The sequence below is a fragment of the Panthera onca genome, chromosome A3 (assembly GCF_046562875.1).
Source record: "Panthera onca isolate mPanOnc1 chromosome A3, mPanOnc1 haplotype 2, whole genome shotgun sequence".
NCBI lineage: Eukaryota > Metazoa > Chordata > Mammalia > Carnivora > Felidae > Panthera > Panthera onca.
The window spans coordinates 115,991,267-116,016,990 of NC_138341.1; the positions used below are offsets into that span (position 1 = coordinate 115,991,267).

Genomic DNA, 25,724 nt, shown 5'->3' on the forward strand with positions numbered 1-25,724 from the left:
TTAAGCAATAGTCTTCTTTAATTCCCCTTTGCAAATAGAAGCCCCTGAGCTGGTCCCCACCCCCACCCCTACCCACAACCTGGGAACCCCCAGATGCAAGGCCCCACCTCAACTTGGTGGGAGGAAGAGAGGAGCACCCCCTCCCCAGGATGGTCCATTTAAAAAATCCTAGTCATTTAAGAAATGAGGCTGGGGACAGGAGAAGGGAGCTGGAAGACAAGGTCCAGGTCAGGCCAGATTGGAGATGTTGGGGTTGTGAGGACCCTTGAGAAGGTTTTGCAAGCACATCCCTAAGCTCTGGGCCAGCATGGCTGAAGGAAAGGAGGCAGACAGTCTGACTCCTCAAGGCCCTGTCTGCCTGGTTGTGGACACTGACACTCACCACCACCGCCGCCACCACCACCACCACAGGCCTCTGGATAGAGAATTTTCCAGTTATTCTCGGATAGGGTTTGTTAAGCATCCCCTCTGGCCCATGATCTGGGGCATCCCTGGGGTTCCCCTGAGACCAAACCTGGGAGAAGGAGGGACTCTAAGAACATGCAAAGGTGGGGAGCAGAGACCCCCACCCCACCCTGTGCTCTACAGGATGGTGGCTCCAGCTGCGTCTGGGCTCCGAGGGTCTTTCACACCAATGATGAAGTTGTTGGTTCTCCGGCTGCCATGGACCCAGGATAAGACATCTACCTTCTCCACATGGTGACCCCTGGCTTCCAGGAACTCAATCTCTTCCTCTGTGAACTCACCTGAAAACCACCCCCCAACATATATACATTCAGAGTGTTCAGAGCACTGGCGCAGGAGTCCTGTGGTCAGACCTGAGTCGTGGTCCTGGATGTCCCACTGAGGAGCTGCGTGACCTTGGGCAAACTGCTTTACCTCTCTGAGCCTCAGCCTCCTCATGGATAAAATAGGGATTATATGAAAACAACACATGACGTTGTTATAGGGATTAAAGGAGATAATACACAGAAAGCACAGAGCTCAGAGCCTTGCAAATAGTATGTGATCAATAACATACGGTCATTCTTAACATTGCACAAAGGGCTTTGAGCTCTTCATCTCCAGCGGCCTAGGCCAAGCTGCCATCATCACTTGCCAGGATAGCCAGGATGCAGCCATTACTGCATAGCCCACTGACTGGTCTTTCTGGTTCCAGTCCTGCTTTCATACAGGTAAATGGAATCCTTTTAAACCATTAGGCCACTCACCTCCCCTTCTCAAAACTTCCAATAGCTTTGATGACTCTTAGAATAAAATCCAAAGTCCTCACCAGGGCCTCTAAGGCACAACATCATCTGGGACTTCACTACCTTTCTAAACTCTTGTCCTCACTTCTTTCTATTCTCTCCCTTGCTTACCTCTGCTTTAGCCTCCTTGCTGCCCTCAGGTAGGCCAAACATGCTCCTACCTCAGGGCTTTGCACTTGCTGTTCTATTTGTCTAGAATGTTCTCCTCCTAGATAGTCATGAGACTGGCTTCCTTACTTCATTCCAATCTTCAAGGAGAACTTACCTGACCGCTATCTAAAGTAGCAGCCCTGTCATCTTTACCTTGCTTTATTTTCTTTCAAAGTGCTTATTGCTACCTGTTTGTTTGTTTGTTTACTATGTCTCTCTCCATTAGATTATAAGCTTTTTGAAGTCAAGGATGTTGTCTTGTTCACTATTGCTCTTCAGTGCCTAGAACTGGGTGAAGACATAGAAAATGTTAAAGTATTTACTGGATAAATGAAGAAATCCCCACCCTCTTACATAAGTTCAGGTCCTCACCATCTCTTGCCTGGCCCATTATCCTAGTTGTTTCTGTTTCTCCAACTTAAATTCTCCCCTCTTCAATCCATTTTCCCTACGTAAAACATATCAGGTCTATCCCACCTCTACTCAAGTGGATGGAAACCATGCTTCTTAACATGGACCTCCATGATAAGCCCTGTAACCTCACCTACTACGGCTCCTCAACAAAGATATGGTTTTCTTATTTCCTCAAATGGGATAATCTAGGGCAGTTCTTGAGGTAAAGATACGACACCGAATAGCATTGAATCACTGAATCAGAAATGCATTTCCTTTATGGGTCCCTTTTAATCCTTTGGATAATGGCAAGGACTAAGTTTTAGTATGGCCTCTAACATTTTTTTTTGTTTTTCAATGTTAATTTATTTTTGAGACAGAGTGCGAGCAGGGGAAGGGCAGAGAGAGAGGGAGACACAGACTTTGAAGCAGGCTCCATGAACCACGAGATCATGACCTGAGCTGAAGTTGGACACTTAGCCGACTGAGCCACTCAAGAGCTCCTGGCCTCTAACACTTTTTTTTTTTTAATTTATTTTTTTAATTTACATCCAAATTAGTTAGCATATAGTGCAACAATTTCAGGAGTAGATTCCCTAATGTCCCCTGCCCATTTAGCCCATTCCCCCTCCCACAACCCCTCCAGTAACCCTATGTTTGTTCTCCATATTTCAGCCTCTAACATCTCTACAAAGCCTTCTGGGGCAACAATATCCACCTAAAATCTAAAAACAGTTGACTTTTTATAGCTATTTATCTTTTATTTGTGGCAAATGATGTTATTTTTTCCAATTGTGATTATGATATGAGATTTACCTTTAAAATACACTTACATTGAAAAAGAAGTACATGTATAGATACGCATATGTAAATAATGGTTTAGATGGTGTACAAATATGGCAAAATTCAAGAAGGTGCTGGATAAATTCTTAAGTTTAGGAAACAATGTCTCTAGTCCAGCAGGCCTCCTGGCTGCTCTCTGAACCATTCTTTCTGGCTTTTGCCCATTTGTCCAGAAGGTTCTTTACCCCTACATGCCAAATTCCTGCTCCTACTCCAATGCCCAGTCAGTTGTCACCTCCTCCATAAAGCCTCCCAGAAACCCCAGTGGATGAACTTTCCTTTGGCCAAGCCTACTCCTCATGTTCCTGTCATAGACCATAAGCTTCTCAAGGGTGGGTAGGATGAACCAACCCCCCCCCCCCAAGTAACTTAGTGTACAGCCTCACATTCAATAGACACCAGAAGTTATTAGTTGGGATAGCCTCATTGTCATCATTTGGGATCCAGAGTGTCACCAGCCAAACCACAGGCTGTGACTGCTGAGGATTTAGGTCTGTGGCTTCTAATGTGCTTCACTCTAGGAGACAGGCAGTAAAGAACAGAGTCTTTGGTATCAGCCAGGTATATATTCTAATCTCAGTTCTGTCACTTACTGCTGATCTTTGACTACTTTATAACCTCTGTGGGCCTCAGTTTCTTTATCTGTAAAATGGGGATGATAATACCATGCAGGCAAGGACCATGTCTCATTCAATACTCTATCCCTTTTGGATTTGTATAATACATTGTCTGTTGTAATAAAAACTCCTCAAACCTGCACATACTTTCCCACTTACAAAATTAAGCTATGTTTGGGCGCCTGGGTAGCTCAGTAGCTTGAGTGTCCGACTTCAGCTCAGGTCGTGATCTCATAGCTTGTGGGTTTGAGTCCCGCATCAGGCTCTGTGCTGACAGCTCAGAGCTTGGACCCCACTTCGGATTCTGTGTCTCCCTATCTCTCTGCCCCTCCCCCACTCACACTCGGTTTCTCTTTCTCTCTCTCTCCTTCAAAAATAAACATTAAAAAAATTAAAAACAAAAAACAACAACAAAAAATAAGCTGTGTCTACAATTAAGCCCCAGTCATTCTTAAAGGAAAGTCCATTTTCTCACCGTAACCTATAAGGTCCATGATGTGGCCTCTGCCTGCCTCTCTGACCTCACATCAGTTGCACTTACCCCAGTCTCCTTTCTACTCCTAAGACATGCCGAGCCCACTCCTGCCCTGAATTGCATCTGTTCCCTTGGCCTACAAAACCTGCCCCTGTTCTTTGCATGGTGGGGCTCCTTCTTACTCTTCAGATCTCAGCTGAAATGTCACCCAAGAGAAGCCTTCTCAAGTTATCAGATCAGTCCTATATGTCAGCCCGCAGAGCATTTATTTTGCTTTCTCATATTTCTTTGATTATTTCTTTTCCTGTCTGCCTGTAAATGCTGTATCCTGAGCATAATGCCTGGCACACAGTAGGTATTCAATACAAACTACTGAATGAATGGTTTGCAGACTGAACAACTGAATCTTATTTTACAAATGAGAAAACTGAGGCTCAGAGTGGAGACATGCATTTCCCAAGGCTGCACAGCCCGGAAATGACAGAACTGGTTCCAGTCCCCAGATCTTTCACTGTTCCAAAGGAGTTCATTGGAAGAAACCAAACTTTCACTGGCAGGGAGTTATGCTGGTATAGGTGGGGGAACCCTTGGGAGGAGACCCCTTCTCCACCCAGCTCCTTGCCCACCCCCTGGGGATCTCTGCTGTGCACTCACTGTCCACCTGCAGAAGGTTAGACTGCAGGTCTGGATGCAGACGGCCATGAGCCAGGCTGTCACTCAGGTTCCGGTTCAAGGTCAGGACATTCAGCAAAACCTGTGGGCGGCCAAGAGATAGAAGTCAGGGCTGCCCCAGAGATAGGGATTCAGGACTCCCCAGGTCTCACTCCTTAGCTGGACTTCTAGTTAGAAACCTTACACTAGGGGTGTCATCTGAACAGCCTCAGAAGAGAGGCAGGCCTGTGATGGCCATCCCCATTTCAAAGAGGGGGAAACTGAGGGCCAGGAAGGGAAAGTAACTCACTCCAGAGTTTAGAGAGAGCCAAGGAAGAGGCACCACTAGCAGTCAGCCTCCTATAATCCAGCCCAGGGCTCTCCTCCCTTTTCCCTGGCCAGGACAGGGTTAATAGCTGGGGAAGGTCTAGGGCACAATGTGAGTACTTTTAGCTTAGTGGTTGTGTGGGTAGGCTCTCAAACCAAACTGCCTGCCCATTCTTAGTAAACTGGACCTAACTTCTTAACTTCTCTGGGTCTTAGTTTCCTCATATACAAAGTAGAAATAAGGATTCCTTCCAAAGTTGAGAAGGCTAAAAGAATTAACACATGTAACACCATTCCTGGCACTTAGTAAGAATTCCATAAATGTTTTCTCTTGTTATTATCTTCATTTTACATATGAGGAGACTGAGGTTCAGAGAGGTTAAGTGAATTCCCGGAGATCACACAGTTAGAAATTAGCAGCACTTGGACTGGGGCCCAGGGCTGTCTGCTTCCAAAGCTCAGGCTAATTAACTCACTACCTGCCAAAGTATGTGCCTGGCACATATATCTGGTGCTTAAAACATCTGTGTAACTGTTGTGAGACATTTTGGAGAACTGTAGGTCCTTCCTTTCAAAATCAGACCCTAAAGAGAGTTGCTTATCTCTTCAGATGCTGAGTAGAGGCATCATGGGACTTGAGGTTGACAGAACCTAGGCAACCCAGATGCTATATCACCTTTCAGTTCCACTGGCCCATGATTTTCTATGCAACCCGGAAGACAGGGAGCTTCAGGGCTCCATTTTGGCTAAGTAACTCAGCATAGCCTATGTCCCTAGTATCCAGGATGAACTTGTAACAAAGCAGCCTTGGCCTATGTTTGCTGACCTAGGGATGAGAACAAGACAGAGACATGAGGCACATCTACAGTCCAGGCCACAGCTTGGCTGCTGGCCCCAAAGGGCCTACCATGGAGGAAACCTCACCTGGGTCAGGCCGCTGAGGCCCCGGGCAGCTCCATTGGCCCCCAGTGCGAGGTAGGTCCCACAGAGCCCCTCTGCCGGCCGGACCACAGTGGGCAGCAGGAAAGACAGTGGTCGCTTCCCTGGCTGCACCGAATTCTCCTGTGTCAGAGGACCGAGACCACAGGGGGATAACAGGTGGGGTAAGTTTTCATGGGGGACTGGTCCCTTCCCAGGCCACAGTTTGCTGTCTGTGAAATGGGCAGGGTTCCTGGATAACTAAGGTGGATCATGGCCCCACTGAATTGCTATGGAGCTAAGATGGGTGGCAAGGGAGGGGACCAAGCCAAGAAAGATGGCCAAGAGGAAGAACAGGATAATCTATACCCTGGTCATCTCTATCTATCTTCATCCTGCCAGGGCCCCAGCTCACAGGATGTAAGAATATTAGCCTCCAACTAGACCATAATTCCTATCTCCTTCCTCTTTTGACCAACAAGAGGGCTGAGTCCCATCAGCTCAGCATCCCACAATTGTAGACCATTGTGCTGAAAAGTGCCAAAGAATCAAATGGGGGCTAATATCCTTATTGTACAGATGAAGAAACTGAGGCCAAGAGAGGGGGCAAGACTTTCCCTAGGTCATATAGTGAGACAAGGACAGAATGGGATGAAGTTTCTTCAGGCCCACCAGGCTCCAAGCCCCAGACTTGGGCTGGGAATGAAGTGGACACCTTGTTTTGGGTTCCTTTATAGTAGAAGTTCCTAGAGGAAGTAGGGAAGGAGGCACAGCCATACTGCTACACTTTCTACCTAGCCTCAAGGTTCTCAGGGGAAGAGGGAAGCAAGGCCCTACCAGGCTGGGAGCAGAGTGGTTAGCAGTCCTGTTGGGCCAGGAGAAGTCTAGCATCTGGCTGTTGAGCAGGATCCCCGAGGGAGTGATGAGGCCACTGCCAAAGGGTCGGTTCAGGGAGCTGGGGGTGGAGGTTGGGCCAGGTGAGCCCTGAGGCCGCCCTCACCCCCATCCAGCCCCCAACCCTTCCTGGTCCAGACGATCCCCAGTGCCAGGTTCTGAGTCTGAGCTGGCATACCTGACCATGGCCACGATAAAGTCATCAGGGCCCATGATCAGCACCTGGGCAGCCGTGGGAGCCCCATCCAGCTCGTAGACAGGCAGGAGTGGAGCAGGAGCCGCCTGGGAGTCATTGATGTGGCCCCGGAGGTACGCAGCTTCCACCTTGCTGAAAAGACAAGGGGCAGGAGATGAATACACAGCAGGCTCTCATTACACCCCACCTACCACATTGTGATGCCTGTTTGTGCAATTATTTGATTAATGTCTGCCTCCCCCACTGGACTATTAGGTCTATGAGAGCAGAATCTCTTATTCTGAACATATGGGAAATATCCAGGAAAGTGTTATTGGACTGACTGAATTTATTTAGGTGTCATTCAGATTCCCTCCTAGAGCCAACTTTTATTTAGTGCTTAAACCAAGAGTCTTTTAGTTACTTGACTTCATTTACTCAGTTAATCCTCTTCTTGAAAGTACCTGGGACATAGTGGATGCTCACATAATATTTGTTTCGAATGAACAAACAGAATTCATTTAATCTAATGTTTTTAGTTTGGAACTGAAGTTTTATTAAGAGTTTAGTCAGAGGAGAGTTTTATATACAGGGATCTTTAGCTACTATTAGAATTTTGTGGGGGAAGACTTGGCATATAAGCCCTTAGTAACTATTTATTGGATGAAATTACTTGAATGAATTTAATATAGGTATGTGTGTGTGTGTGTGTGTGTGTGTGTGTGTGTGTTAGAGCTAAATTGAAAACAACATGCAATTTTCCAGACTTTTTTTTTTTTTTTTTTTTAATTTTTTTTTTCAACGTTTTTTATTTATTTTTTTTTGGGACAGAGAGAGACAGAGCATGAACGGGGGAGGGGCAGAGAGAGAGGGAGACACAGAATCGGAAACAGGCTCCAGGCTCCGAGCCATCAGCCCAGAGCCCGACGCGGGGCTCGAACTCACGGACCGCGAGATCGTGACCTGGCTGAAGTCGGACGCTCAACCGACTGCGCCACCCAGGCGTCCCTTTTCCAGACTTTTTAAAGTTCGACAGAGGGCTTCTTACTTAATAACTGTTGGTTTGGTTATTGTAGTTGATTAGAGAATGACAAGTTACTAAGGATTATTAAAGATTTTCATTCAGTTTTCAACCATAAAGGCTGGGGGCCACACAGAAGAGGCAGAGAGGGCTTTGTTTCAGGTGGATTGGGTGAGGGGAGAGAGGCTTTGTTTTTAGACTTACTCTTATGGCTTTGAACTGCTTATTGATTTTGGTTGCTGCTCTTTTTGCTTTTTAATTATAAGCTATTCATTTAGTTTGTTTCCAACTTAATTCATAGAGTTGTTTGAGTAATAATACAAATTTATGTTAAGTATATTTTTGGTTTCTGGTTTTTTCCTTAGCTAGCCTTTTGATCAGATATAGTAGCAATTAAATAGTAACCGTTCTTACCCACTCATATTGCCGGTTACTACTACTAATATTTGTTGAATACTTATTATGTGCCAGACAATGTGCTCAGTGCTTTGCATGTATGACCTTATTTAATCTGTACCACAACCTCATGAGGTTGGCACCATTATTGTCAGGCCCCCTTGCAGAAACAGACTTACAGAATTTAAATTTGTCCAATCCTGTACAGCTAGTGAATGGTGAAGTTGGGATTTGAACTGAGTCAGTCTGACCAGGACCCACAGTCTTACAATATTATGCTGCTAATGTGGATACATTATAGTGTATAATGTATGTATAATGTAAAAATTCCCATCACCTCCAGTAATTGCTTGGAGATTTTTCATTGTTATTAAGCTTTCTTTTTCCACTCCAAAGGGGGCCCAGATGGGCCCCGATAGGTGCCCTGCTAGGGTAAAAAATGTTTTGAGGGCCAACTCATTGTACAGATGGGGAAACTGAGGTAGGTGCAGGGTGAGGCAACCAGTGTCACGCTATGAGTTGGAGCTGAGCTAAAATCGACTTGGGACTCCAGGTCTTCTTGCTTTACCAGCTGCTTTTCATCTGATCCTTTCCTCACATCCACCACCACTTCTGCAGCCCCGAGGGTCCTGCCCTGGGACCCACCTGAGCATGTCATCCATGCTCTCAGTGATGGTAGAATCGTAGACAGGATCTCCCAGTCTGCTGGCCAGGGCTAATGCAATCTTCAGGGTCTGAAAATATAACAGGGGTGTGGAAGAGGCTGCCAGGCTCCTCCCAGGACCCACACTTTTGATCCTCATGTGAGAAAACCTGGAGGTGATTTAGTCCTGCCCCATGGCAGTAACCCATCCCCCCACTCCCAGTGTACCAAGACCCAGGGCAGGGTGGAGGGGTTGGCCTTGCCTCTGCCACCCAGTGAAGAGCCTGTTCCCGGGACACCAGGGTGGTAAGATTGAAGCCTTCAAGGATGTTGAGAGCACTGATGAGGGCAGGCCCTGTATGCGGGGGTGGGGGACTGAGAACCAGGTGGCCTGGAAAAAAAATGGAAATGACCAGATGGCAGGGGAGGGGTCAAGGCATCTCCACATCCCACCATCACGTAGGCTGAGACCCCTGCACTGAACTCCTCATCAGACAGGGAAACTGTGCTGAGAGGCAAAGTATTGAGAGGCAAAGGGACCCACACAAGTTCACATGGCAAGTCAAGGGCAGGGCCAGGACTCCAACTCAGAACACTGGTCTTCAGTTTCCTCTTCTGCACAAGGAAACTAAGGCTCAAGAGAACTGTAGTCTGCCCAGAAGCACATTGCAGGCAGAGCAGGGACAGGTGTCCAGATGTCCAGAACTCCTTTTAGCTCCTCCCACAGACCAGGATACTATTCAGGGCCCATCATGGTCCCACCCCTAAAACTTCTTGGGAGCAGCAATCTCCTCTTCCTATTTGAGGCCTCTGTTATTAGATGTTTGGGCATCAAAGGAATAATGATAATACCTGACATATAACATTAACTGATTAACTCATTTAACCCCCACAATGGGTAATGTTATCATCCTCATTTTACAGGTGAGGAAACTGAGGCACAGAGAGGTAGCTGGTCCAAGTTTGTAGGAGACAATCTCAAGGTACTGGCATTGGCAAGAGAACGCAGGCTGGGGAGGGGATTTGTAAAATCAAATAAGAATTCAGCATCCATTCTGATCAGGGCAGCTTCTGATAACACCTCATCAAATCTTCATGGGCACCCCTCAAGGGTACTATCTCCATTTTTAGGAGGGAACCACAGCTCACAGTGGGAAGTGACTTGTTCAAGGTGAATGGGACAGCTAGTACTCAAACCCAGGTCTTCATACACTACCACCTCTGGTAGAAGAATCAGGCTAGAAATTGAGGCCTGGAAACCTGAACTCAGACGTAACCCCTCCTGGGGTTCAAGGTGATCCAGACCTCCAGGAGGGGAGAGAACCTGAGAACCTTCTGAGGGACCCAGGAAACCACCACTTTGGGTTCAGCAAACATGGATTTCATCCACATCATAGGCTTGGCTTTTGGGATTCCTCTAGTTTTGAGTTTGGCAGGTTAAGTTCCATTCTGTCCCTGGGCCTCAGTTTCCTTTTGACACAATGAGGGGACAGGTTTATAATTGTCTTCAAAGGTTTGTTCAATATGAATTTAGATGGACTCTGGACTTATGAATTCTTCTTAGGAAGTACACAACAGTGAGAGTGGGGCTGAGGCAACATAGAGCCCAAATCAAGAAAACTTATGGCCAGAACCCCAACTTCCAGGCCTGAACTTTTGGCCAGACCTCCCTCCCCATATCCTAAATACTTGGGGTAACTGACCCCATGACTACTTCAGAAGGTGGGCTGGCTCTGGCTTCCTTCAACAGTTGGCTGGCCAGGCAGCTCACTGCCTCAGTTTCTCTCCTGTAAAATGGGGAGGAATCTCTAGGCCAAAAGGAGGTGGCCATGGACTGGGAGGCTTCTCCTGAGCAGGGACCCTGAGAGCTGGGAGAGAGGTCACCTCTGTAGACGCCACACACAGGATTCTCCACGAGGGCACTGTAGTTGCTGAAATCCTCCTCAGTTATGACACCCCCTGCATGTTGAGCCTAGAGGGGAGAGAATGACCCCATCACAGCTGTGATCCACACTCCACAGTGTAAGCATATGGGCTTGGCCTATGGTATACGCTTGGAATCAAAGACAGATCAGATGTTTCTAACTTTTGTGCCTTCTGCAATTTCCATCATGGCCTTTAGGGACCCCATTAGCCCTCGGGACCCTACGGAAAAGAAAGGGGGAAAAGCACTACCTCTGAGCACCTGCCAGGTACCAGACATTCTATGAACGACCTCCTTAGATTGGCATTCAAGGCCCTTTGTGACCTGGCCCCTGTCCAATGCTCCCACCTCATGTCCTGCTATTCCCCAGTGACCTCTGTAAGCTACCTGAGTGAACTACAGTTCCTGAACTCATGACTCCATGGCCTTGCACATACTACCCTCTCTGCCTATATAAAATGAACATTTTCTGGGGTACTTGGCTGGCTCTGTCAGTAGAGCCTGCAACTTTTGTTGGGGTCCTGAGTTCAAGCCCCACATTGGGTGCAGAGATTATTTTTTTTAAAGGAATATTTTCTACTTAAAGCAGAATTTGCCTACAGATATCAAAACTGAATTCTTCATTTCACTACAATTAACTAAAGCTACTCCAAAACCATGAACTCTGGATGATTCTGGTAGGAATGACCCTCATTGGATGTAACCAAGCATCTATTGACCAATGAACCAACAAACCTATGGGCTCATTCCATCCTTTCCAGCATGGTAATTTTCATTCCTAAATTAGCATAACCACTAGGAATCCTCAATCTCTCTCTCTCTCTCTCTTTGTAGTTTTAGTACTTGAAACCCCTGACTTTTAATCCACCCTTGGTGAACTACACACTGAAGTTCTACACATTGAATGACACACACATCATATGTGTTCCTTTGTTGGTCAAATTTTTAAACTCAACTTCGGTGTTTTTTTCTTTTAAAGCTCTGATGGTCTTTGTTAGAGTCTCCTTCATCGCCTTCTCCAGTATATCCAGGTCTGGCTAATCAGAGCATTCCTTTTCCATGCCAGTGACTGGTTTGGGAATAATCATGAGACCTATGATAGGCCAATGAGATACAAGCTGGAGGTTTTTGCTTTAACTGTTGGAATGAGAAATGCTCTTTCTCTGGGATGGTTTGCTGGAAGGATGGCTGGTGAGGAGTAGGTATGGAAAGGATCTGACAGAGAGTGAATTCAAACAGAAGTAGAGTCATGACAGAGAGACAGACAGACCAAGGCCTGACAATGTAGATGGAGCTGTGGACCCAGCAGACCTAAAGCCAGTATTCTGCTGGACTTCCCAGTTAAGTCCATTTGAGATGGGCGTCTATCATATAACCATACCTCCAGTGCCCAGCACAGGGTCTGACGCAGAACAGGCACTCTATGAATGTAGAATGAATGACACATCTATTCAATTCCCATAACTATATGGCAGAGATACATATAATCACTCCAACAGTACAGATGACAGAATCACAGAGTTGGTGTGTATCCTCATCTTGAACATAATTTTCCATTAGGAGTTTTTAACTACTGACAATAGTTCTCAGAACCCATTACTGCCTCAGACTAAGAGTCTCTGTTGGTTGGTAAGTCCTGATAGTCACCAGTGAAGGAGGGGTTTCCCTCAGTCCCTAGAAAACCCAAGAGCAGGGTGAGCTTGAGGGCTCAGGGAAGCTGAGGCTGATCCTGAGTCTCCACCAGGCCTGGGAGGGACAGGACAAGACTCTGCACAGGTTGGCACCAGCCCTGGGGGGCCCAAAGGTACCTCTTTCAATCAAGACAGAACAGTTCTCTCATCCCAGGGGGTTCTTTGTGCTGCATCCCAGTTAACTGCTCTCACCCCAACCAACCACTAATCTGATTTCTACCACCAGAGATTGGTTTTGTCTATTCTACAATCTCAAGTAAATGGAATCCTCGGTAAATATATGTAGAAAGAAAGACCGAGAAGGAAGGAAGGGGAAGAATACTCCTGCAGTAGGGTCCTTCAGGGCAAGGGGAGCTCCCCACATGCTCACCTCAGCCACCATCTCCAGTGTAAGATTGCCTCCTGCGTAGAAGGCGGTGGGGCCAGAGGTGCCCAGCACATCCAGCACTGCAGCCAGGTCAGGCCGACGCAGCAGTGAGCCAGGTAGTGGCGGGTGGCCCAATGGCAGGAATGTCTCACGGAAACGCTCAGATGCATTGGGCGGAGGCTGTTCGGCCAGGGCTCGGGCTGCAAGCAGGGACAGGAGGCTGGGCTAGGGGCTGAGATGCACCATAGGTGAAGTGGCTGACCGGTTGGCCCTAATAGTTCTGGCCCCCCAGAAGCCTGTTATGGGGAAGGTGGGGGGGGGGGGTGTATATAGGCCCTTCCCAGATCCCCTCATTTGAGGCTGCATCCCTGTGAGAATAGGATGGGTGGGGAGGGAGCCAAAGGAGCAAACTGGAAGAGAGGTGCTTTTTGGCTTGGGCCCCAAATCTCAGAGGTTCCTTCTCCCCTTCCCATCAACCTCATGCCTTCCCCCCAACCCCCAGGCCCCACTGACCTAGATCATGGGTCACGTTGAAGCCATCTTGGGCCACAGCTGCTGCGAAGGCCAGGACTTGGGACCATGGCAGCCTGGGGGGGCCGGAGAGCAGGGGGTGGAGAAGGTCCTGGGGGGAGGAGGAGGGGTCCTGGGGGAAACTTAAATCCCTGATTAGGGAAAACCCAGAGACTGGAAGAGCAAGGGGGTTCCTGGGAAGGAGAGTCCTGGCAAGGGAAGGGGATATTAGGAGGTGGAGTTGGGAAGGAAAGAATCCAAGGAAGGTAGGAGAAGGCCACCCAAGGAGAGATGCAGGCAGGGGCCCCTGGTCCCCAGAGGGAGGGTCTTTACCTGCCATAGAGCTGGTGAGCTTCATGTAGCCCCTTCACCATTCCGGGGACCCCCACCAAGAGCCCAGGCTGGGCGAGGCGGGCAGGTGAGGGAGAGAGGAGACCAGGTCACTGGAAGCGGGGGGCTGGGCTGAACTCCGCAGAGCCCCAAGCCAGGGATGGGGGCTGGCACAGGGGAAAGACACAGGCCAAGTATCCCAGAGGAGGGACAAGCTCTCCCCGGCAGGCATCCCTCCCATTTCCCTGACTTATTATCAGCAAATGCAGAAAGGCTTCCTTTATCTAGCATAGTTGGTGGATTTATAAATTAAGCAAACCCTTTTAAGAGCCAAGACATAACCAATTTAGACAGAAACCTGTCTGTTGGATTATATCTATTCCTGCCTTTTAACGTAATGGACAAGGGACTTTCATTTAACCTTTTCGTTATCACACCACCATTACTCAGCTGTGATAACTCAGGCATGTGTTTGGCTTTTGTCACTGCACCAAGTAACTATTTTTCCAAATTTTTCTATTTTTTCCTTTGCTCTCAGTGGATAGTGGGTTTGCCTTTAGCAGTTCCTCTTTAATTTTCCAGTAGGTTGTGGGCTGGGAAAGTTATAGTCAACAAGCTTAGAATGGGAAGTATGAGATATAGTGCAAGAACTTTGCGATGTCTCAGACTGCTCAGGTTTCCAGATAGGTGAGGTCGCCAGAGAAGTGAGGTGTTGCTGTATTGCCTATTATCAACCATCCAGATCTTTTGGTTCATTATTTTATTTTGGGAGCTGCCTCTCTTCCTCATAGCCTTAAGAGCATCCTGCTTAACTCTTTTTCTCATTTCCACTGTAATTACTCAGCAAAGTAATGTTTCGGTTAGCAGAAGGGCAGTGAAGGGAGACCCCCCCCCCCCCCCCGGACTCTCTCTTCTCACCAGCATCCCCACCTTGGTTTCCCAGGATCTCTGCAGGGCCTCTTCCCTGAGGGCCCCTGGTGCAGACTCCCGGAAGTCAATTAGGTGGCTCTCATTTCTTCGGATGTCATGTACCAGCATCACGCCGCCACTGGGAGAGGCACAGAAGGGGGAGGTTGATAAGATGCTACCCCTCTAAACAATTAACCTGCCACCCTTCAAACCCCCAGTGGTGATGGCTAAATCTGTAGGCTAAATCTGTCATCTGGAGTCAGATGTCTGAGCCCTCTCCCCAGCAGGGATTCAGAGACTCAGCTTCTGTAAGAGGGTGGGGGAGTGAAATCAAGGGGATTGGGGACCCAGAAACCATGGACCTGGTCTAGCCTGTTACTGGAGACTTTAATCCCTGATTAGGGAAACCCTAGAGACTGGAAGAGCAAGATGTTCTACCCCCTGCCCCCACCCTAGACCATAGCTGGACCCCTGCCAGCTTCCTGCACCTGCCTCCATGCTATGCCTCTGCTCCCTCTTCCAGGACTGAATTATGTAAGGATAGACTGTATACAACCAAAAGGGGAATTTCTTTGGTAGGGCCTGCAGGGCTGGTCTTGCAGGAGCCAAGATATGGACTTTGTCAGCTTGTCCCTTTTCTGTGACTTGTTTCCATCTGAGATGGAAGTTGCATCTGAGATGGTTGGCCTGCAGCCAAGTAACATAATAAAGAAAGCAGGAGAGATAAACAATAGGGAGTGCTAGGAATTATGGCCAAGTAGAAAGCACAAGCCCCATCATGCTATTTAGCTCCAGACAATTGTAGCCATGTGGGAATGCGGGCCCAGTGTTACCAAGACTCCTGATTTTTAAAGAGATGTTGGAAATCTGGATTTTTAAGAAAATTCTCAACTTTTTAACAATAGCAAGCAAATTAAAAAATAATTTTTTTCAATGTTTATTTTTGAGAGAGAGAGAGACAGAGACTGAGCGTGAGTGGGGGAGGGGCAGAGACAGAGGGAGACGCAAAACCAGAAGCAGGCTTCAGGCTCTGAGCTGTCAGCACAGAGCCTGACATGGGGCTCAAACTCATGAACCGTAAGATCATGACCTGAGCCGAAGTTGGATGCTTAACCAACTGAGCCACCCAGGTGCCCTGAACAATAGCAAACAAATTTTAAAAACTTTAAGTGTGGGAGATGCTTGGGTAGCTCAGTCAGTTGAGTATCCGACCCTCAATTTTGGCTCAGGTCATAATCTGTTAGTTCGTGGGTTCCATCCCTGTGTTGGGCTCTGTGCCTGCTTGGGATTCTCTCTCTCCGTCTCTCTGCCCCCTCCTCCACTCTCTCTCTCTCTCAAAATAAATAAATAAACATTAAAAAAAATAAAAATTTAAGTGTGGAAAACAAACTAGTCTGTGTGCTGGTATGGCCCATAGGTGGCCAGTTTGTAATCTTTGTTTTAAGAATTCTTAGCCTGGGGACACTTGGGTTGCTCAGGTGGTTAAGCTTCATACTCTTAATTTCTGGTCAGATCATGACCTCATGGTTTGGTTTGTAGATTCCAGCCCCACATGGGTTTGTCCTGACAGAGGGGGAGCCAGCTTGGGATTCTCTCACTCTCCCTCTCTCTCTGCCCCTCCCTGCTCTCTCTCTTTTTCTCTCTCAAAATAAATAAACTTTAAGAGTTCTCAGCCTGGGGTATATTTTTGGAAGATAGAGGGTCCATAGCTTAACCATGCTCACAGGGATTTGTTTTAAGGATTTGTAAACCCGAAAATTAAAGTATCCCTGTGTTAACTAGTGACAGTATACCCCCACCAGAGTAGTTTACAAAAGTCTAGTTACAACAAAGTAAAACAAAACAAAACAAAAACAAAACAAAACTCTTCTGAAAATGCCTCCTCTGACTCAGGTAAGGAGAAAGGGGTAAAATTGGATGTAGAAAGGCAAAATGCAGGGAGTTGGGGCCTAGCTGCCCCTCTAGTGAAACCCAAAGACCCCCTAGTGAGGCCTACAGACCAGGACACAGAAGGAGGCCTGGGGGAACCCAACCTCCACAGCTGGGAGCTCCTTACCCGCCCAGGCCAGAACTGTGTGGAGCCACGATCCCCAAGCACAGGGCTGCTGCCACAGCGGCATCCACGGAAGATCCCTGTTTACTGAGCACCTCGATGCCCAGCGATGTGCAATGGGCAGCATCAGTCACCACCGCACCCTGGTGAAAGATCTGGGAAGGGAAAGGGTTCTAGGTGGGGGCAGTAGGAGACCCCTGCCCCCTTAAGGCACCTCCACCAACCCCAGAATCTCCGCAGGGGCTGGGGGTGCGAGGCCTGCCTTCTTGTCCCCTAGGACTCTTTCCATTATTGCCTCCAGTGCCTCTCACCTGATCAGGTGCCTTCCTGGCTCTGTCCTCCTCATACCTTGAGCCCCTCCCTTTGGGACCTTCCTCTCCCATGTCACTGTCCTCTCCCCTTTCCATTTGCTGACCTCCTCCTTCAATCAGCCATTCCGCAATCCCCACGGTCTCCTCAAGAACTTCCTCACTCCCTCCTCTTCGGTTCCCTCCCTCTGGCCCTCACGCAACCCCCTCACCTGAGGGTCCCCGAAGTAAATTTGCATGACAAGCGCCACAGTGACACCCGTGGCAAAAGTGAGGCAGGCCGTGACGATGACTGTGAGCCCGTCCTGGCGGCAGGAGCACTCGGCCGCTGCCGCAGAGAACGGGTCCTTGCGTGTCTCCCGCAGCGGCGACCCGTCCTGGCTGCCCATCTCCGACGACGTCGAAGGCAGCCGCTGCAGCCGCGCAGACTTCAGGAAGGAGTCCGGGTCTGTGGGGCGGCAGCCGGGTAGGTCTGGGCACCTCTTACCTGGCCCTGCCCGCCTGGAGGGCGGGACTATTCTGCATGACCCTCTCCCTGCCCCTGTCAAGCAAACCCCACTAGACGGCACTGCTCGCCCTTTTTAGCGTCTACCCAGTGCACCCCAAAAGGGGGAAGCGGCAGTCCCGGCTGGAAAGACAGGGACCCCCATCTAGGCAGCAGGAAGCTGGATGTCTGGCCCCTAGGCGAAACTTCTTGAGAACCGAGACCCACCCAGGGACCCAGGACCCAGACCCAGGACCCAGGACCTAGGGCAAAGAATACTTCCTGGAGTGCAAGGGGTTTGAGCCCTCCCTGGAAACTAGATCCTGCCCCAGCTGGGGCCAGCCTTCTGTGCAAGGCCTGAATGAACAGGCCCTGGTTTCCAACCTTGCTTGGCTTACCCATTCACTCACTCAACAAATATGGAGGGCCTGCTATGGGTCTGGCCCTCTGCTCAATACAGGGGAAAAGAATAAACAGTTTCTGCCCTCATGGAGTTCACAGACCAGTGAAAGAAAAGAAAATAGACAAACAAAGGGTATATCATCACAACTTGTGGCAAGTGCTATGAAGGATGAAATGATAAAGAATAATGGTGCACGTTGAAGGTTGCTTAGCTGGGGAAATCAGGCAAGGCTTCTCAGGGGAGGTGACTTTTAAGCTGAGAACTAAGGGATGAGAAGGAGCTAGCCCTCATATGTAGAGCAAGGGGTGAGTGTGTGGAGTGTTCTAGAAAGGAGCAGCAGGCACAAAGGCCCTAAGGTAGGAATGAGCTTGGTACATTAGAAAAAAATAACCAAGGCCTGAGTGGCTCTGATGTAACGAGCAAGGGGAAAGAGTGGTATGGTGGAGGCTAGGCCAGGTGCACTGGGTCTTGTGGGCCTAGTGAGAAGCTTGGATTTAATCCTAAGAACCATGGGAGGCCATTGCAGAGTTTTAAGCAAGAACTGAAGACATCTGTTTTGTGTTTTAAAAAGATTCCTCTGGCTATCTGGAGAATGAATCTGAGGACTGACTATAAGAGTGGAGCAAGCTACTACTTGCTGGCTTATTATGAGTAAGTCCCTTCAAGCCACAAGCCTCACTTTCCTCACCTAATAATGGAGCTAACCCCTAACTGGCCAAAATGGGTATAAGGATTCCATGAGATGATTCTACCAGGCACCCTCTAGTTACTTCTATCCCCCTTCCACGTTGGCCAGGGGTGAGGCACTCTTCCATCCCATAGTTTTCCTCCTTTGGGTCATATTAGCCTTGAAACCAGTTCTCTAAATGGCCTATAGGTCCTGGGTGTTTGTGAACAGTAAAAAAATAACCTGGTACCTTGGCCTTAATACCCTTGCTGTATGTACAATGTGTTTTTAAAAGTTCATTCATTCAATAAATGTTTTGTGAGCACCTCCTACTATGCACTAGGAGGATAACCACTTTAAAAGTCTGTGGGATAATATTGAAAACTAAGTGTTATACTTTCCTGTTTAAAATACTATCATGGTTCATTGATGTCAACATGATGAAAATCCAAGCTCCTTGACCAGGCATTCAAGGCCCTTCAGAATCCATACTTCCCTCTTCTGTGTAAATAAGAAACCACATACATATATAGATAATTTTTAGAAAACGTTTATGGTGGTTACTTCTGGGGAAAGATACTGAAGGTAGGAATGAGATGGGGTGGGAGAATTTCTTGTTTGAAATTTTTATTACATATATGTATTTTTTTAGTCAATACATATAAATATATTTTTAAGATTTTATTTTTTAAGTAATCTCCACACCCAACATGGGGCTCGCACTCACAACCCCGAGATCAAGAGTCTCATGCTCCACTGACTAAGCCAGCCAGGCACCCCTAAATCAATACATATATTTTTATTTTTATTTTATTTTTTCTTTATTTTTTAATTAAAAATCTTTTTCTTTTAAAGTTTATTTTTATTTATTTTGAGAGAGGGATAGAGAGCAAGCGGGGGAGGGGCCAAGAGAATCTCTGTGCTGTGAGCACGGAGCCTGAAAATTGTTTTCTTGTAGAGAGAGAGAAAGAGTGTGTACACACATGAGCTGGGGAGAGGGGCAGAGGGAGGGAGGGAGGGAGGGAGGGAGAGAGAGAGAGAGAGAGAGAGAGAGAGATAAGCAGGCTCCATGCTCAGCAAGAAGCCCAATGTGGGGCTTGACCCCAAGACCCTGGGATCATGACCTGAGCCAAAATCAAGGGTTGGATGCTCAACCAACTGAGCCACCCAGGAACGCCCATATATTTTTAAATAAAAAGGAAAAATTGTGGGCAGATAGGAATGGAGAAGAGAACTTTTACTTTTCTTCACTTTTTTTTTTTTTTTACTATACACATGTAATTTGTTTCACATTTTTTATTCAAAAAAAAGAAACTTGTCTTCTGGAAGCCTCCCTCAGCTGATCATGCTTGCCTCTACGCCATAGCACCAGCACCACATAGTCTTTAAATAAAACTGGTATTCATTCAACAAACAGATGTTAAATACCTACTGTGGGCACAGAACTCTCCTTGGTCCCTGGAGGTTTCAAAAGAAGTGCAGGAAATGGTTTTGAACTTATATTTATTGATGCTGACTATATTCCAAGCTCTTTATACACATTCCCTCACTGAAGCATTCCCATAACTTTATAAGATAGGCCTATTCCCCCCATTTTGCAGATGAGGAAACTTGGGACTGGGAAAGATGACGCTGCCCACTTAAGGTCATAAAATGAATAAATGACAGAAGCAAGAGTAACTCAAAACCTCCTTTCCATTGCTTCACAAGGCAGGAGCCATTTCCACACTCAAAAGCCAACCTTATAAGCTAATTCTAGTTGATGCTTGTCCTTAAATATGTTTTCTCCAATCAGCTATGAGGGACCAGGAGGTGAAGGTGATATGGTTTCATTAGAGTTAGATTTATGCAAGACTTTTTATTCCACCAGTCAATCATTAAGTTATTCATATATTCAACAAAAATATTTACTGAATACTTTACTGTGTAAGCACTAGGGCAATAAAACCATTGATTTTACTGATATGTAAGAGCAACAGCAGGACACTGGGAAAAGGTTAGTTTGGAATCAGAAGACCCAAGTCTTTTGGGAGAAAGATGATGAATTTAATTTTGGTGATTCTGAATTTGTGGGACATTAGCAGTTGTCAGGAGGCAACTGGCCTAGTAGGCATTTGATTTTTATCTGCTTAGATGCCATTTCCATTCAATTTTCTTTTAGAAAATACCATCTCCCTTCTCTCATTCCTCATTTTCTCATTCCTGACCAGAGTGAGTATATGACCTAGGTCTAGCCCATCAGAACAGGTACCTCTATACAGTAACTGGTTCAGGGACAGGCATGTGACCAGCACCAGGTCAATGAGACTAAAACTTAGTTCTATTGCTGGAACCATTGGGAAAGAGGAAAGCTTTCTTTCTGCCTAGATTGCTAAGATAGTAAGGGGTAAACCTGTTGCTGCTGGGGACATGTTGACCCACAAGAGGAAAGCCAATTCCTTTTTAGGTGCCTTGATCCAGCTATACTTGAGGCCCCATATCCCTGGGTTTTTCAGTTATGCTATCAAATAAAATTCTCTTTTAAGATTAGCTCAGTTTTAGCTGAGTTTCTGACAAAAGAATACTGAACAGAGTTGACTTGCTAAGTCTAGAGCTCAGGAAAGATATCTTGGCTAGAAACTGAGGTCATCTCTGGCTTGCTTATTCCTTAAGGGCAGAATCATTAAAGATTTTTGAACCAAGGAATGACATGACAGAAGTTCAAGGTAGTGGATGGATTGGGGTTGGGGAGGCAGAGGGGAGGAAGAGGCAGGTAGTAGCTAGAAGCCTATGGGTAATACAAGTAAGAGAGGATGGTGGCTTAGTCTACAGTAGTGGTAGCAGGATGATGAGATGGAATCTGCAAGATACTTGGAAGGACAGAGAGCATCTGATCACCATTTGGAAATAAAAGGAAGGAAGGAAATCATGGGTAGCTCCTGGGCTTCTACCTTGGAGACTGGACGAATGGCAGTGTCACTAATTGAGAATGACATTGTGGGAAGGGCAGGTATGGGGAAGAGATGATAAATTCAACATAGATCATGCTGACAGTCAGGCACTTGCAGGACATCTAGAGGCAGATGCCTGCGACAAAGAGGAACACATGGGCCTGAAGCTCAGGAGAGAGTCAAGAATTTCCCCAACCTTGGAGTGGTCACCATTTAGCTCTACTTTTTCCAGGGTCAGTTGTAGGGTACCTGGCACTTGGTTTTGGGGAGTGGCAGGCTAGAGGCTAGTTGGGCACAACCAAGGTCCTGGTTAAGAGGATGGGGCAGTGCCAGTAAGTGGCACCACCAGGTTAATAACATAGGAGATCATGTTAGCCAACAGGCTAGTCCAGCTGGCCAAAGAAGCCTTGGGGCCTAGAAGTAGTGCTCTGAGACAAAGCATTGAAATGACTACATAGGTATGATGCTAAGAGTCCTTGGAATTTTAGTGTACAAGTGTGGCGTAAGGTGCAGGTTCCAAGAAACTCAGGTGACAAGGGTCTCTGTTGGATTTTTGTATAGATGAGGGCAGAATCTATATTAACTCCCCAAGGTACTCCCTCCCCTGCTAGTCTTTCATCCTGAGATCTCTCTCATTCATTTATTCATACAACAATTTTTATTAGTGCTTAGCACTGTGCTGGACGGTAGAGAAAGGATGGTGAACAAAACAGTCACGATCCCATCCTCATAGGGCTTACAAATATGGAGTAATCACATGACTGCTCAAATAATCACAGGTTTGATAAATGCTAAGACATTTATAGGGAGCTAGGAGAAAACATGTCAGGGGTTTTCCAATCTCTAGGTTAAGAGAGATAGACATCCCCAGTTGAGCTAGAAGAGGAAACTAAGGCCCAGGTCAGGGTAGGACTGCCCATTGTCATACAGAGTCAAGCCAGTGCTGGGATCAGGATTGGCACTCCTGACCCCTGAATAAAGGACATAGTTTCAGGCTGTTATCCACCAGGACACATCTTCCCATTACTCTTCCTGTTACCTCCTGATTCCAGGGTTACTCCCTCTGGAAAAGAAGTTTTGATCTGCAGCTTGGACATGTGATGTCCATAAGCCTCCCCCCTCCAGGTAGGGTACAGTCTAGTTAGGTTGGCAGGGGCTGTGAGTAAAGGCCAGATGACTGGGAAGTTGTGGAGGGGGAAGAGTTTGGAGCTTTCAGCCTGGGAATAGCTACAGAAGGGTCAGGCTGGAGAAGGCTGGGTCAGAGAAGCAGGATCTGCCTGCCAGGCTGGTAAGGGAGAGGGCTCAAGTGCAGGCATTGGGAGGAAGACAGAGTTAAGCAGAAGGATGCTCTAATGCCAGGAAGTGACGTTGAGGGAAAGAAGGATGGGGGATGGAGGATGAAGAATGGAGAGGAAGATAGAGCTGGGCCACATGGATAGGAGGCAGAGCCCTAGGGAAGAAATGCTCAGAGACCTCTTGGCCCTCAGGTCTCCCCCCTCCCTACTCTTGCCCCTTGCAGTCCCTGCAGAGGGCCAAGAACACAGTAAAATTCTGGAGCCTGCTTCCTAGGGGGCAGGGTACCTTACTAACATCCTGGCCTGATCCATGGCTCCGGGAGGGGTGAGGTAATCCACAAGGCAGAGAAGGCACTCTGGTCTCCAAGGACTCTGAGAGGTCATGCAGTCCATCCCCCTGTCTCCCAAAACCTAGCCCTCACAAACAGACGGGAATCATGCCCTCTGTACCCCTCCAGGGACATAAAGAGATTCTCAGCTGCTCCCTAAGGTCTCTCCTTCCCACAATCCTTGGCTGTGGGAAGTTCTTCCCAAGACCTAGCCTCTACCCATCCTGCTGCAGTCTGTTCTCTGTGACTAAAGAACGGCCTCTTCTGGGTGATCACAGCTGTTTCTTCGCATCCTCCCTCCAAAACTCCTTCCTTTTTAGTTGGTTCTTCCCAAGAGGTAACCCCAATCCCTGCTACTGCAATCCCTGGCATCATTCTTCCCTGTCGCATCCTAAGCCTCCAAAGCAGAAATGCATCTCCAACCTCACGAGATAATTAACAGAGACAAGGAAGAAGGGAGGGGTCCAGGAGGAAGGGGATCAATTAGGGAGATGGAGACTGGAGGTGATGCTCCGCGCAGATGAAGGAGGACCGGGGACGTCCCAGGGGGCAGGGACTGGGCCAGCGGGCCTCACCGGTATCGGGGTCTCCCAGGAAGGCGTCCTCGTCCTTGCGGCCCCTCAGAGGGGCCGCGGGCGCCGGCTCGTCCTCCGGCAGCCTCGGGAAGCTGGTGATGCTCATGTAATCCACGGGCGAGTAAGCGCCCAGGGCGCTCTCCTGACTGGCTTCGTTCTCCGCCGCCATCCTCGCCCGCGCCCCCCAGCAGCGCAGCGCCTGCCGGAAGTGGTGCGGCGGGGGCGAGGGGGGTGGGGGAGGGCGGGGCCTGAGCTCTAGGGCAGCCAGGAGGGGGCGCCTCACCACAACCCCCGCGGGCGTAGGGTCTGACTGCACACCCCTCCTCCACCTAGCGCTGTCAGCCTGCAGTCGACCTGCAGGTGGGCAGTGTGAGTGTGGGATCATAGACTGGGATGGGGTCTCTGGAATCTGAATATTTACCATCATTTTAAGAGTTTTTGATGTGGTTCTGAAAGGATACTTGGAGAGAGAAATAATGGTGGTGATGGTATGGCAGGAGTTGAGGGGGAGGGATAAATGGGAGAGGAATGGGTCTCTGTAGTCTAGTTGTCTGGGTTCTATTCCCTGTGCTACCACTTATAAACCATGTCATCTTAGGCAAGACATTTAATCTTCTTGAGTATCGGTTTCCTCATCTGTAAAATAGAATAACAGTATTCATCTCAGATGGCTGTGAAGATTAAATAACATGTCAGAAAATGCTTAGTATAGGACGTGGCACTTAATAAATGTCATAACTATGATTATTGTTATTATTTCCTTAATTTCGTGAATTCTCATCCCATCCAACCCAATCCATCCTCTTCCTACCCTGAAGAGTTCTGACTACACTATAGTTTGCATTACTACCCCATCTCTAAGGATGGGGGAGGGAAGTTCTCTCTCTTATGAGGCCTCTTTTCTAAACTTCCATTACACAGCCCACAAGCAAGAGGGAGGGGGGTGCTGGTGAAGCCCCTGGGGACACACCCTCTCCTTCCGCAACCCCCAGAATCCAGGCTCAGAGATAAAAACCAGGACTATTTGAAAAACTACTGTGGGACCAGCAGCTGCAGTGCCATATTTAGACAGCAGAGGACATCAGTGTATTGAGAACAGCTTTAGGACTTAGGAGAAGGGCTTGGAGAGAAAAGAGAACTGGGGGCTGAGGAGGGAGGGAGGGGAAGAGATGACTGTCTATACTAGGAATGTGTGCCCATTGCGTGTGCCTTCCTTCCTACAGAGAGGTTCGTATCTCCTCAGTGAGGTCTGTAGGGCTTGTGATGCTTCAGGGAAGTCTGATCCCCCTTGTAGTCTCCACTAAGTGAGGTCTGTGATTCCTTAGTGGTGTCCATTTCCTCAGTGTTGTGAGAGGCCCCTTAGCGGGGTTTGAGTCCTCTCAGTGGAGTCTATGTCTCCTTAGTAAAACCTATATCTTCTCTATCTCCTAGGAGGAAGTCCATGTCCCCTCAATAGAATCAGAGAACTTCAATGCATTTTATGTCCTATTTGCAGGGTCCACAGCCCTTCAGTGAGATCTGAGATCCCTCAGCAAGATCTGTGCTCCCTTAATGGAGTACCTTCAGTAAAGTGTGTGTGCCTTTTCAGTGCAGTCAATGCCTTCTTGATGAATTATCTGTCTCCTCAGTGGGGTCCATATCCATTCCATGAGGTTTGTATCCCTTCAGGGAGCCCTGAGACTCTCACTTTAGGATTGAATAGGCTCTGGATCATAGGTCTGGTGGTGGGGAGTTTTTGTTTTTTCAATTTAGGGTGTTCTGGGCTTGTGGTTAGCTGGACAAAGAACAAAGGAGAAGATGGGAAGATAGCCTGGGCCAAGTGGGGTCACAAGCCCTGTGTAGGCTTCAGGGGGTGGGGGCTGCCCGTTTTGACCCTCAGAATCACCCTTGGAGTTAGATATCTAAGGATCCTTCCTACCTTGAAAGCCATTCTGTGAACTGATCAGTGGGGAGGGCCCTTCTTGGTGGTGAGTGCAGGCGGGAGATAGAGGGTCTTGTCTGGCCTCTCCTTTCTGTAGTAGAAGGGATGGAGGGAAGTCAGAGGTAATTGAGCCCAGTTGTGACAAGTAGGAGGGGTTTCTTGGTGAAGTAAAAAGATTGGGAAGGAAAGAAGGGTGATTTTTCCTATTTTGCATAGACTTTGGTGTTTTACAAGCATTACCTTCAGCCTGATGAAGGGGAGTCAGGAGACCTAGG

At 47.8% G+C, this 25,724-nt stretch overlaps 1 protein-coding gene across 2 annotated transcripts; it reads right to left on the bottom strand.

The window, feature by feature from the left end:
* Positions 1–23,756, bottom strand: GGT7 (gamma-glutamyltransferase 7). Of its 2 annotated transcripts, none has more exons than XM_060616223.3 (15): positions 23,529–23,754; positions 17,058–17,293; positions 16,541–16,692; positions 14,506–14,623; positions 13,579–13,646; positions 13,249–13,322; positions 12,739–12,935; positions 10,638–10,725; positions 9,017–9,144; positions 8,756–8,844; positions 6,697–6,846; positions 6,462–6,579; positions 5,631–5,768; positions 4,383–4,482; positions 1–746 (listed from the first exon to the last, which is right to left on the bottom strand). In XM_060616223.3, exons 1-15 carry the CDS (start codon positions 23,695–23,697, stop codon positions 583–585), a joined length of 1,989 nt encoding a protein of 662 aa, XP_060472206.1. In that variant the 5' UTR covers positions 23,698–23,754; the 3' UTR covers positions 1–582. The 2 variants fall into 2 exon arrangements, with proteins under 2 accessions (XP_060472206.1, XP_060472214.1); XM_060616231.3 differs by having other exon boundaries at positions 585–746; positions 4,390–4,482; positions 23,529–23,756.
* Between the last annotated feature and the right edge of the window lie 1,968 nt (positions 23,757–25,724).

Coding starts and splice junctions, on each gene's coding strand:
- GGT7 (XM_060616223.3), bottom strand. CDS start 23,697: ATGGCGGCGGAGAACGAAGCCAGTCAGGAGAGCGCCCTGGGCGCTTAC. Junction 14,624..16,540: donor CACAGTTCTGGCCTGGGCGG/GTAAGGAGCTCC, acceptor TGCCTCTCCCAG/TGGCGGCGTGATGCTGGTAC. Junction 13,323..13,578: donor GCTCACCAGCTCTATGGCAG/GTAAAGACCCTC, acceptor CGGCCCCCCCAG/GCTGCCATGGTCCCAAGTCC.